Raw genomic sequence first — 14,145 nt, 5'->3', positions numbered from 1 at the left:
GTAGACTGTTGTCGACGTATGGACACAATTCATTCTCATGTCAATGTATAGACACACAGTGCACGGATGAGTGTCAGCCTATCCTCACACCAACCCTTCTCAAACTCAACTGCAGTATATATATTTTTTCCACCGTTTCAGATGCGAAGTTATGCGTAGTGCATTACGAATCGTCACCGCCGCACGTGCCTAGACACGGATGCATAGGACGCGTGTTTAAACGAAATATGTAGCCCCGTAATGAACGGAACGGTGGACTTAAAAACACAACCCGTGCTGTACCCCCTCGCATTTGCAGAGTTCGTATCGCTATGCTGCGTGTGTGCAGTGCCGGATTATCCCAGTAGCAAAAGTAGCTACATATGTAGTAGTTACATATGTAGTAGCTACATCGGTAGTAGCTACATAGGTAGTAGCTACATAGGTAGTAGCTGCATATGTAGTAGCTGCATGTGTAGTAGCTGCATGTGTAGTAGCTGCATGTGTAGTAGCTGCATGTGTAGTAGCTGCATATGTAGTAGCTGCATATGTAGTAGCTGCATATATAATAGCTGCATGTGTAGTAGCTGCATATGTAGTAGTAGCATATGTAGTAGCTGCATATATAATAGCTGCATGTGTAGTAGCTGCATGTGTAGTAGCTGCATATGTAGTAGCTGCATATGTAGTAGCTGCATGTGTAGTAGCTGCATGTGTAGTAGCTGCATGTGTAGTAGCTGCATGTGTAGTAGCTGCATGTGTAGTAGCTGCATATGTAGTAGCTGCATATGTAGTAGCTACATGTGTAGTAGCTACATGTGTAGTAGCTACATGTGTAGTAGCTACACGTGTAGTAGTAGCTGCATATGCTACGGGCTCCGCACTTTCAAGGGCACCACGCTAAATGCTTTCAAGCTATCGGTTCCGGTTAAGTGATTCTGCACTTGCTGTATTACTATAGTACTATACTGCCTTCAGCTTTTATGAACGACTGGGTGTTAAGGTTAGCGATTTGTCCTATTATCTGGCTGTATAGCAAATGAAAAAATACAATTACTTTACTATGCAAATTTAAAATGTACGTGTTTAATTTTTTTTTATTTAGGGCCCCTTTATAACATATGTTAGAGGCCCCTAACTAGCTTAATCCGGCACTGCCTGTGTGCAATAAGCTATAGCTAATGTTGTCCGTGTACCGTTGTGGATATGCCTTGGGTAAGGTTTGGTAAAATGCATCTAACTATCGTCACGTGAGACACGCCCCCTTCAAGCTATTCATATTTACACGATTATTATTATTATTGTGCACAAAAGCAATCGACGCACACCCGTCAAGGATACTTTGGCCTTGAAAATAGAACAAATGTCATCGGCAACGTTTCAGGTAATGGCCCTTCTTCGCAGCGCACAAAATAGGTGCCGTGTGTCAATATCCCAAACGATCTGATCGTCTGCTGTGATGAAGGGTCGTCATTGTCCAAAAAAAGTTGCCAGTTGTATATTTGATTACGTGTATACATATTATTTAAAGTCAGTGTTATTGACAAGTGTGCTGAGTTATTTTATTTAGTTGTTAATTATGCTCGCGACGTTTCGGACCATGAACCTTATTCATAGCACTTTAAGAACGGCCCATTGCCCGAAACTTCACCGATTTTATTTTTAACTTTAAAGCTCAGAGTGTTGTTGACGAATGTGATTCGTTTTATCCATTATTATTATTAAGAATACTGTTGCTTGTACACCGCTGCCATTGCAGCAGCATCAAATCACGTGTTGTGTTATACGCACAGTGCGAAAATATTATGTTTGTCTGTACGTATAAAACATAAGTTAAACGCATCACTCTCCAATTACTTGCTCACAGGCGGTCAATCGCGTCCTTATCACTCGTCTATCGCTACCACTACGACGACTATCATCATGGTTCCTGCAGTTATGATGGGAACCCTGCCTACCGGACTCACCCTTCCGTCGTATCACTTTGTACAACCACCACCACCACCCAACTGCAGGTCAAATAACACGAAGACAAATATGCCCCGTCTAGCCTCAACAGACTGTTGGGTCAAGTGCTGTTAGCGAGCACTTGTGAATTTCGGAACGCAACACGAAGGGATGGGTGACCAGCACCACGCCCAGCCGCCTTTGTCTCCCGAGTGGCGATGTTTACGCATCGCACCAGGTACTCATTTGAGGCTGAGTCGACCAAAGGAAGGTTCGGGACTGGTTCAGGTAATCATGACTGGTGTTAGTCGTGAATGGGAATCGAGCTCGGTTCGTCGGATTAGTAGCGGAGCGCGCTAAAGACTACACGACAGCTCCAAATAACACAGCCGCTCATTCACACTCATTCACATTAATTCAACCACCCATTTTCTCACTCACTCAACAATCAGCCACTCACTCACTAACTCACCCAGTCGCTCACTCACCACACTGCGGGTCAAAGACTGCTCTCTTTCTGCTTCTTCCCTCACCACTGCACCACTTTGTAATTCCCTCCTCCGATCGTTTACATTCCCAAGTACTTCTAATAACTTTGTTCAATTCAAGGTTATATGAGGCGTGTCTGTAGGTATAACACACACGCGTGTGTGACTATACAGATGAGCTCTCTCTGTAGGTATAACACACACGCGTGTGTGACTATACAGATGAGCTCTCCCTGTAGGTATAACACACACGCGTGTGTGACTATACAGATGAGCTATCTCTGTAGGTATAACACACACGCGTGTGTGACTATACAGATGAGCTGTGCCTGTAGGTATAACGCACGCGCGTGTGTGACTATACAGATGAGCTATCTCTGTAGGCATAACACACACGCGTGTGTGACTATACAGATGAGCTATCTCTGTAGGCATAACACACACGCGTGTGTGACTATACAGATAAGCTGTGGCTGTAGGTATAACGCACGCGCGCGTCTGACCAGATGGACGCACTGCACGAGCAACTGACTGCCTCGTCATCTGGAGGTTGAAGCGAGGTCGGGAAAGCAACACGTGTCGCGGGGGACAGCGAGCGGCACGATGAGGGTCACAAGTGACGGCAGCAAGGCCGTAGCCATGGAGCAAACATTGGGGGGGACCAAATCTTCCAGGGGGTATGGGGGTCCCTCCCCAGAAAAAAAAAATTGAAAACGAATATCCTGCCTAAAATATACAAAAAAAATCACTAACACATAGGATGGACTTTTTTTTTTTACAATAATGTCTAATAGTGTATTGCATTACATTGCTCTGTTTTTTCTTTTTTACCTTTTCTTATTTCATTTGTATGTAATGGCAGAGATTAGAGATTAATAAAGTACAACCATAACCGCAATCATATAAAAATAAATCTATTTGATAGCAATATATTGGGGGGGGGGGACATTTTGAGCATATTTGAATATTGGGGGGGGATGTGTCCTCCCACAATAAATATTATAATTACGGCCGTGGACGGTAGAGAGTAAGTAGGTCCTCGTGTGTGTGGAGAGGTGGGGGGGGGCGGTGGCGCAGCAGTTAGCGCGTGCCGCCCCTGAGTTCGATTTCTGCTCACAACCAACACCAGTGACGATTACCTGGACAGGTAATCCATCCCCTAGGTCGACTCGGCCTTAAAACGACTACGTGTACCTGGTGCGGTGTGCAAAAAAAAATATCTCCGCTCGAGAGACAAAGGCGGCCGGGCGTGGTGCTGGCCACCCCACCAACCCATCCACTCCCGTTGTGTGCCGTGCCGGACTTGCACGCAACGCAGTGCTCGCTAACAGCACGTGCTCCCCTCCCCACTCAAAAGTCTGTTAAAGGTTGCACGGAGAAGGGCGTGCGGGCCGGCAGGGGGAGGGGGGGGTGTCATCTTTGCCTTTGTGTTGTGCGTCAGGGTCACGGCCAAACGTAGGTTGTGGTGGGCACGGTCGGTGGGAGAGAGGGAGGGTAGAGAGAGAGAGTCGTCGTGAGTATACCACCGCGAAGGGACGCGCGGCCGCATAGCCGGGACCACGCCAGCACAACGGTAGCCGTAGCAGCAGCAGCAACATCAGCAGCAGATGTCTCGGGATAATTTTACACGTAGGCTTTCGCGACGAATATTGATCAAGCAAGTTAATTGGAACTTGTTTCTTTGTTATCCGCGTGACCACTTGGTTTGATTGGCTGCTTCGGGTGGTGGATGTTTATAGGTTAAAGCACATTGGCATTATAACCAACAGGACGATTTAACTCGAAATAACCTTAGGGAAATAGCATGTAGACTGCACGCATGATGTATGTGTACGCGTTAGCTCTCAGACGCAATACATACATAATACTATATTGCCTTATTTATGTAGAGATTTTCATGCGTATGGAAAATGTTTTAATGGGATTACGCAAAACAAAATATACAGTGTGTGTGTGTGTGAGACTCAACACGTGTCAATAACACTGCCCGAAAAAGGGAAAATAAGATAGATTTTGTAATATGCGACGTTTCGGGCAATGGCCCTCCTGCATAGCAGAGGGATTGAATGTAAGTCATTACATATATCGAAATCAAACGTGAACTGGCCAGATTTGTCGCTTCGCCAAAAATGGGTGTTGTTGTTTAAATCGTTCGGGAACGGTTGTTTTTTTGGTCTCATATTACAAAGGTTGCATGCAGAACGACGCCAACACCACACTTTGGTATTGCGTGAATGCGGTACGAGCGAACTTAGGGGGGGGGAAGGGAGATGCGCCCCGCACAGCGAGACGCGGGTTGACGCAATCACGCGGACGGGCTCAAGTCCGCTCAGAGAAGCGCCTTCATTCGCAACATCGTAACAATGTTTTAATGTTCTCTTGAAAACCATTTACGATCATTATTGTCTCCTTTCCCCCCACAGCCACCACCCCTGTCTCTCTCTCTCTGCGTGTCCATTGTCCTTTCTCAAAGACGTCAGCGATTGTTACCTTAATTACTTCCGTTTAGCTCTGTCCTTGATATCACTCAAGGGCTTGTTAGTCTCCGTGCAATGTTAGTGTATGGGCAATGTTAGTGTATGGGCAGTGTTAGTGTATGGGCATTGTTAGTCTATGGGCAGTGTTAGTCTATGGGCGATGGTAGTCTATGGGCAGTGTTAGTCTATGGGCAGTGTTAGTGTATGGGCGATGTTAGTGTATGGGCGATGGTACTCTATGGGCAGTGTTAGTGTATGGGCGATGGTAGTCTATGGACAATGTTAGTGTATGGGCAGTGTTAGTTTGTGGGCGATGGTAGTCGATGGGCAGTGTTAGTGTAGGGGCAGTGTTAGTTTATGGGCGATGGTAGTCTATGGGCAGTGTTAGTCTATGGGCAGTGTTAGTGTATGGGCAGTGTTAGTGTATGGGCAGTGTATGTGCGATGGTAGTCTATGGGCAGTGTTAGTGTATGGGCAGTGTTAGTCTATGGGTAGTGTTAGTGTAGGGGAAGTGTTAGTTTATGGGCGATGGTAGTCTATGGGCAGTGTTAGTCTATGGGCAGTGTTAGTGTATGGGTAGTGTTAGTGTATGGGCAGTGTTAGTGTATGGGCAGTGTTAGTGTATGGGCAGTGTTAGTCTATGGGCAGTGTATGGGCAGTGTTAGTGTATGGGCAGTGTTAGTGTATGGGCAGTGTTAGTGTATGGGCAGTGTTAGTGTATGGGCAGTGTTAGTCTACGTGCAGTGTTAGTCTATGGGCAGTGTTAGTTTGCGTGCAGTGTTAGTGTATGGGCAGTGTTAGTGTATGGGTGATGGTAGTCTATGGGCAGTGTTAGTCTACGTGCAGTGTTAGTGTATGGGCAGTGTTAGTCTATGGGCAGTGTTAGTCTATGGGCAGTGTTAGTGTACGGGTGATGGTAGTCTATGGGCAGTGTATGGGCGATGGTAGTCTATGGGTAGTGTATGGGCGATGGTAGTCTATGGGCAGTGGTAGTGTATGGGTGATGGTAGTGTATGGGCAGTGTTAGCGTATGGGCGATGGTAGTGTATGGGCAGTGTTAGTGTATGGGCAGTGTTAGTCTATGGGTAGTCTATGGGTGATGGTAGTCTATGGGCAGTGTTAGTCTATGGGCGATGGTAGTCTATGGGCAGTGTTAGTCTATGGGCGATGGCAGTCTATGGGCAGTGTTAGTGTATGGGCAGTGTTAGTGTTTCGGCAGTGGTAGTGTATGGACATGGTAGTCTATGGGCGATGGCAGTCTATGGGCGATGGTAGTGTATGGGCGATGGTAGTCTATGTGCAGTGTTAGTGTATGGGCAGTGTTAGTGTATGGGCCATGGTAGTCTATGGGCAATGTTAGTGTATGGGTAGTGTATGGGTGATGGTAGTCTATGGGCAGTGTTAGTGTATGGGCCATGGTAGTCTATGGGCGATGGTAGTCTATGGGCGATGGTAGTCTATGGGTAGTGTATGGGCAGTATTGGTGTATGGGTGATGGTAGTCTATGGGTGATGGTAGTCTATGGTAGTGTATGGGCGATGGTAGTCTGTGGGTGATGGTAGTCTACGGGTAGTGTATGGGTGATGGTAGTCTCTCTCTCTCTTTCTCTTTCTGGCCTTCCTTCCACTGAGCTCTGTCCACGATATTTACTCAAGAACGTAACATTCGCTACTTACTCCCAGTTGCATGCAATTGTTTTCATATTGCTTGTTTAATGTCACTTATTTCGCTGTCTTCCCCAGCTCCCCGTGACACCTATAATGTTCCAAGTCAAAAAAAGTGTATATATATATTCATCCTCTTAAAATAATTATCTCGTTAATTAGCCTCGAATTTGTTTACACACAATTATTGTTACATTTAATATCGATGTGTTACATTTACAATGCGTTTGTTTAATATCCTGTCCACTTAAAATAACTTAAGGATATAATTCAACAAATAATACTCAGCACATTCGTCAACTACACTGCATGTGTGGCCTTACAAAAAAACGTATATAATAGGCGACGTCTCGGTCGATGGTCCTTCTTCACAGCACTGAGAGAGAGGCACTCTACCTCTCTGATTTGTCTATGGTGCTCTGAAGAAGGGACATTGCCAAAAACATCGCCTCTTATATACATTCATTTTTAATGGGCACGCAGCGTTAGTGACACGGAATGATTTTGGTGGGGTTTTTGATGTTAACTGTGCTGAACGCCACGGTGGGGAGATGTGAATTACTTCGACTGGTATACAGGAGGTCGTGGGTTCGATCCCGACCCTGACGCCTGCTGCATATTTGGAATTTGCACACTCTCGCCGTGGTCGCTTGGATTTTTCTCCGGGTCCTCTAATTTGTCCCTCAAGATTGAGAATCAAAATGCATTTAGAGGACTTGGCTGCTATGAATGTCCACGTGATGAAGCCAATTCGTTGGGCTATCACTTGTGGCCAGGTCGCTTCTGAAAAAACTATACATATAGCTCAGTGGGCCTTACCTGGCAAAAAAAAAATATATAGTTTATGATTTAGTTTGAGCATCACTGCCAACGCAGCAGCAGCAGCAGCAGCAATGTCACAAAACGTAATGTATTCTTCGTTCTTTCAGTAAAGTCACGAAGAAAGGGAAATAATAAAGTAATAAAAATAAAACAATACAATTCTCACAACGTTTCGATTGCAACACAAGCAATCATCATCAGGTGTGTCACGGAAGCTTTAAAACAAAACGTAATGTGTTTACATCTTGATGCAAACTCCAGGTCGCCGTTGCAAGAGGCAAACGTTTGATGGGTTCTCAACGGGTTGATCTGTGGAAGGTGTTGACGTGTCTCACGCAGTCATCCCCTGCAACACCCCCATGCAGTCCATTATTGAGGCCCCCATTTCATATTTCTATCCACGTTCGACACGAATATTTATTTTTTATTACGTAATTAATAACTCATTGCATAGTCTCCAAGCTGAAAAGTTACCGGTGTACTCGCCTCTGTTGCGATTTAGTCGTGGTTTTGTTTTGCTATTAAGATGTTAAACGTTAAATAAATAAAAAAATATTATAATAAAACAAAACCCAACACGTTCGACAATAGCACTCCTGTGAAGAAAATATATCATAGCTGTTGTGTCTGGTGATGGGCCACTTGTTCCAAGCAACGAACTTAAGAAGGGCCATTGCCCGAAACGTTATCTACGTGGCGAATGTGGTTGAATTTTTGCTATTTGTGCACCACTGCTAACGCAACGGCAGCCGCCGCACCATTTTGTTCTTTAAACCAAAATCTATCTGTACAGTATACTGATTTAGTTCTGAATTTGACGTTAATGTATATGCATTTAATATGTTGTTACATAATAAATAAACAACTACATTATATTTATTCATTGAGTCAGAAGAGAATCCCTGTCTCGAACCCAACTGCGGCGAAGCAATAGCTACCGCTTACAAAAAAAAATATTACAAATGCAGCAGTGGATTGTAGCAATTATACATTCATATTTAAACTCATTTCCGTTATATATGTGTGGATAAGTGTTGCTGTTAAACTTGAGTATATTGTGTGTTAATATTGCTTCATGTACGCGCATTTGTATATGTGTGTGTAGTTTAACGAACCTGACTGCTGATGAGACTCGAAATGTCGAAACCGGTCTAGAGTCTGACTGCTTAAACGAAAAAAATGCCGCTTGATAACATTGGTCAGGAAAGCCAATAGGGGTGATGGACTAACAATCACATTTACATGTATATTTACAGACACGGAGTACAATTATTGCTTTAATAAAAAAAATACTGCACGACACTGCATAATGAATGTGTAAATACATTACTGGACGTTGACCTATGTCGCCTGTATTATGTGCTGTGAATAAGGGTGATTGCCCGAAACGTTGCCGATTAAATATAGTTTATTTTTATTTTAAGGAGTATTGTTGACGAGTGTGTTGAGGTGTTTCTTTTCACGTTACATATAGTAAGACATCATGTGAACTTTGTCGAGCCTATGTCCGAACAAATGTAACTTATTGTGTGCCTGGCTTAAAGAGCTGCTGTTATGGATTTGCGCTCCCCGAATTCCAGCCATGGTGGTGAATCGAGATATCCAATGGAGGCGTGTACTTGGAACTTCTTTAGCACCGCACGTAGCCAACCGTGCTAATCGGAGGTGCGGGATGCTTTATTTAAACGTGAGAGGTTATTTTAGTTTCTGTTGCATCGACTGAGCGTGAACCAAACACGCAGAATCGGCATTTTAATGGGAAATATTACTTCCATGCCAGGAACGAGTGTGCGTTACTTCTATGCACGGATCGCGTATGCACACGTACCACACGTGTTTTGTGGCCATGCAACCCAAACTATGTGGACCGTCTAGTAAACCCGTAGAGACACATAGAGATACATAGAGACTCAGAGAGATGCATAGAGACTCACAGAGATACATTAAAAGACAGGCTACTGTAGTAGTGCGATTGTGGCCATGCAACCCAAAGTATCGACCGTCTAGTAAACCCACTGCGGTCTGCGCTCCCTCAACAGAGGAGGAAGAGCAAAACGACCCAAACTCTCTCTCTCTCCTGAATCCCCTTCGTCGTGGCCAGCAGCAGACCTCGACATTGGCACTTAGCACGTGAAAATATTGCCTGTCATACGCAAGAATAGAATAGAACATGTCTATTCAGGCGAAGGTCTTTGGTCCTCTATATAAACAGACATGTACGCTTTTATATATATATATGTGTTTGTGGTGTATTAACATGCATACGAGCAATGCTTCGTAAATTCCAAAAATGAACACCACAAATTATTTAATTGAGATACGCATCTCAATGATCGCTCCTCCTCCTCCTGATTTCCGGACTAATGTCAGTTTCATTGCGGGCCACGTGCTGAGTCACCTTGTGCCGCACAGGGACAGCTGCCACTGGGGGGGGGGCTTTCAAATTTGTTGGAAATGTAACGCGATGGAGGCTCGCGGAGCGATCGTACAAGGCACGTTAAAGACCCGCGTGCGTCATCATCGCAGGCATCGTGAGAAGGCTGCTTGGGCTGCGATGTGAGACGACCGCGGTGGTATAATCGGAGAGCGATTGTACTAACAGCAAATCGTCGTAAATCGTATCGTTATTATGGCATATCTAACTACCACGTGGCTAGACAGATCACCGCGTTATCTATGCATATAACGGGAACTTAACATTCGCGCATTGTGGCTAACAGTGTACATTACCAGCACGCAGGGTTCGGTGTCTCTCCGTGAATAGAACATGCGATGAGGCCCTTTGTTTTATTTAAATAAAGGCTGCTGAGATAACTTCGTACGGAAGTGCAATAAATATGCCCATGGACTAAATATTTACATTTACGCGTAAAGACGAACAGCAGAGTTGTGCTTCCATACACGCACGCACGTTTATCAAGACGTGCTCATTTGTTGTTTGTATTTGCTTTTTTATAACGATAAACTATAATAATCATCACTTATTAATCCAGGAAAGTCGTACGACTATTTTTCGGTAGGGTCTTGCTGCTGCAGTGGGTTTATAGTTAAGATGTGTTTCAGTAGATTAATGACCAGCGTTTAACTTTTGCACAATTCATTGCTGCTATGTAAAGTGATATGCACGCGCGGTTTATACTGTACGATACAATTATAATGATAGGCCGTTAACTATGACACGGGCATTCCCAGCACACACGATATGCCAGTAATCAACCTTCATGCATCCTCAGTGCGCTCCAGACTGTGTATATACGTATACTGTTTGCATTTTTATTCATCAGGAAGAGAGTCTTTGGAGCCATGCAAAGCCGGGTTTTATTTCCCCAAATAGGATTCCGTAGCCATTGGGCATACGAAACACAAGGTGAGATAAATGTGATCGTTTTTTTTCCAGTCCATTGTCGATCCACTGCTGGATGAACGCCTCGTCGGTTATGTCGGTTGTTGGAGTATAACTTCACCAAGTTGGGTGGTGGCGGGTTGGTGAGTAGAGAGATGCCCACAACCGGTTCAGATATCACTCGCCACTGATGTTTACCCGTGGGCGAAAATCGAACTCGGGATGCCGGTTTCACAAAGCGCCGTGCGCTTACCACTGCACCACCGGTCCCAATGCCATTCTTATTTTCGTTGAGCGATACATTTAGAGTGAGATCGTAATGCTCTTTCACCGGTACGCAGTGGCCTAATTTCAGCCGATTACGGCACAGGGTCTTTAACGTTTCGTTTTACTGTCGGCTGCGAGCTTTAATTCGGAGAAACGTTCAAGAGAATGACGGCGTAACCGGCCGCACAGAACCGGCGACACGGAGCCGAGTGGCCCAGTGATGAAGCGAACTGGTGAAGCGCCATGCACAAACAGCTAACATTGCTCTATTTATCTACTGCTAGATGAGGGGGGGGGGAATGTTGTTTGACAATACTTCACTACACTGGGCAGTGCTGTATAATATAGTGCAGTACAATGTGAAATCCTAAATGCCACGTCTTATTACAGTCCGAAGAAATGCATTTTAAAGGGTGCATCGAGACTGAGAAGTGGGAATCTCCGTGGTAAATAAAGGGTATAGTAGCTGTCACCACATTGCCGTCGTTTTATAATCATCATCGGAGGAGGAGCCGTGGCGCACTGCTGAGTGAACTGCGTTCGATCCCAGACCAGTTTAGAACATCACGCGCAAGCCACGATATCCGTGCGCTCGCTTCTCCGACAGCTCGCAACGACCTCGAGTGGCGAAGTATGGTCAAACAACCTCCCCATGACCGAAAGGTGCGATCGGGGGGGGGGGGGAGGATTCTTCATCCAGCAGTGGGTTGAGAATGTGCTGCACATGATCATCTTCATCATCACCATGACAGCCAGCGCCCCTTCGCACACACCGAAACAACCCCATGCGGCACCCAACACCGCACCAAGACTCACCTTGGAACCTCAGGCACCCGTCGGCGGGCCGCGAGTGGATGTCTCCGGATAAAATTCGCTCAATCCCGAACTTGAGCTCCTTGCTACATGCGGGTGCCTGCCAGGGGCCACCCGGGGCAGCGCCCGCGGCCGCCGGAGCCAGCACAGCCGAGGGTCTCGGCAGGCGAGCCGGCAACGGAACCACCCCGACACCACCGCCAGCACCGCCAGCACCGCCGCACCCGTGCTTCGCTGCCCGTGCACAATCGGCGCCCTCCGCCGGGCAGTAATTGACGCCCCACACCCCGAAGCCGTGCAGGTAATATGGCACGAAGGTGTACATCCTCGCAGGAGACAGCCCGCGGCGAGCTGACGGCAATCCGACCGGTTCGAGCCACGACTTGTCACGACGCCGCCGCGAACTGCTGTCGAGGTGACGGTCGATGCTGGCTGGCCTGGCCTGGCCTGGCTTCGCCTGCGTCACCGGGCGCTCTCGGTGTTTGGGGCTCTCTCCGCTCCGCTTCGCCACCGACTTGCTCCGAGCCTCAACACGAGGCGGGAGGAGTGAGCCAGCCTACAGCGGTGTCCCGCATATCGGCTGTTGCTGTTGCTGCTGCTGCTGCGGTTTGTGACAGTCGACAACGACGCTTTCGCGCATTCTGCGAGCGAGCGAGTGAGTGAGTCTCGATTGACGTTTGTGGTTGTTGTTGTTGTTGTTGTTTTTTTATAGCGGAGTTGTGATAAGAGAACTGCTGCACGTCCCTCCCCCCCTCGTTTACCCGCGCTGCGGTAATGCGACAGAGGGTTGTTCAAGTCGGTGGCTATAACTGTGGTCATCCGTGGCTGGTCCGCATGCAGACCGGGAGTGTTTTGGTGGTGGTGGGGGGGGGGCGGAGTGGGTGGAAGGGAGAGGGTGCGAGTGGGGGAGAACCTCCCACCCCCACCCATCATCATCATCATCCTCCGTGGGGTCGCTATTGGCTGCAGCGGAGAGGCGCGCGTGTCCAATGGACACGGCCACCACTCTCTTCAAGCCCGTCGGCTCGCCACCGGCGTTGGCACCCGCCAGAGGTTGCTCTCGCAGGAGCCGGCGGGCATCGCAGGGCCATTGCCCGAAACGTCGCCGATTACATATGCATATGCATATGCACAGTGTGTGTGTGTTAAAGCCATAGTGATGTTTGGCGAGTGCGTTGAGTGTGTTGTTCGTTGTGTTTGTGCGTTAACGCAGCAGCATCACCAATTAAATTGTTTAAAATTGTCGAAAGGGCTTTGTCGATAGAGGGAGCTCTGGATAGCCTCTCTGGAGGGTCATTTTGAGTCTACTCTTCCATGCTGGGGCTAGCCTTCTTGGAAGAGGCGGGAGTTAGCCCACACTTTACCCCCACCCCGCGCGACCTACCGAGAGACTAACTGTGGTGTAACCCATTTATATATTTGTTTACAGTATACGAGCATTGCGTATATGTGTGTGTGTGTTATGCGCCAGATAATGATGAATAAAGACGGTCACTGCATCGCGCGTTTCAGATGCGCTTCTGCGGCAGTCTGGAACGCTCTTCCTTCCGATATTCGGAAGCCCTGGAGGTATGCACTTTTAAAGCGAGATTGAAAACTTATGCCTTAAGAATTGCTTTTTGTGTTTAGTTTGTACGTACACTGTTTGCACCTCCGATGAGCACGGTTGGCCTACTTAAGGGGCGAAAGAAGTTCAACTTGCAGTACATACATACAGATACAACTGATTCATCACCCGTGTTTCGTGTGATTTCGATATAAATGATCAATTACTTTGAATCTTGGAAGGTAAATGTCGATCACGAATTACAAATGTCATGAAGGTACGTGTTTAAATTACTTCTACCTCTGGTTCAGAGCTCTCTCATTTAAGTGGCTATGGAAATGTATCAGACGGTATACATATACACCAGAGCGACGCTGTTTTGGTCTGAATATGACGTCTTTGAATAACAATAACTTATTCAGATTCGTAATTTCATTTTTAACTGGAGATCTGATCAACTGTATACTGTGCATGATTCCCTGGCTTCATGCGGGTTCGCTTTGTGCGATTTTGCGTAGATGCGGCGTACCAATTTCTACACAAAAATTCGCTATATGCGGTTTTAATTAACTCATTTGCGGCTACGCAGTCGACCTCGGACTAGTTTGCACTTTGCGAACTGTCTCGCGCTCGTCGGCAGGCAGCTGTCTAGTGCGGTTTCGCTTTTTGGGCACTTTTCTTCGAACGCATCTACCGCATCAAATGAAGGAAACATGTATATATAAAAAGAAAACATCTGGCAATCCAGGAGATTTTTCTTCAACAAACCTCGCCCTGCCGACGAGACCCACGAAGCGTC

The 14,145-nt window shown here is 46.6% G+C and overlaps 1 protein-coding gene across 1 annotated transcript in view; it reads right to left on the bottom strand.

Moving 5' to 3' along the window:
- Positions 1-12,656, bottom strand: part of LOC116947175 (uncharacterized) — a 65,033-nt gene extending 52,377 nt beyond the window's left edge. The window contains exon 1 of the mRNA XM_032962629.2: positions 11,804-12,656. Within this exon, the coding sequence (XP_032818520.2) occupies positions 11,804-12,125 (322 nt within the window). The 5' untranslated portion in view covers positions 12,126-12,656. The remainder of the gene's footprint in view (positions 1-11,803) is intronic.
- Positions 12,657-14,145: the final 1,489 nt, after the last annotated feature.

This window comes from Petromyzon marinus, chromosome 29, assembly GCF_048934315.1.
Source record: "Petromyzon marinus isolate PM22_M1 ecotype Great Lakes invasive population chromosome 29, UKy_Petmar_22M1.pri1.0, whole genome shotgun sequence".
NCBI classification, from domain to species: domain Eukaryota; kingdom Metazoa; phylum Chordata; class Hyperoartia; order Petromyzontiformes; family Petromyzontidae; genus Petromyzon; species Petromyzon marinus.
Note: the sequence above shows the minus strand (reverse complement) of the source record. Positions and strands in the feature narration are given on the sequence as shown.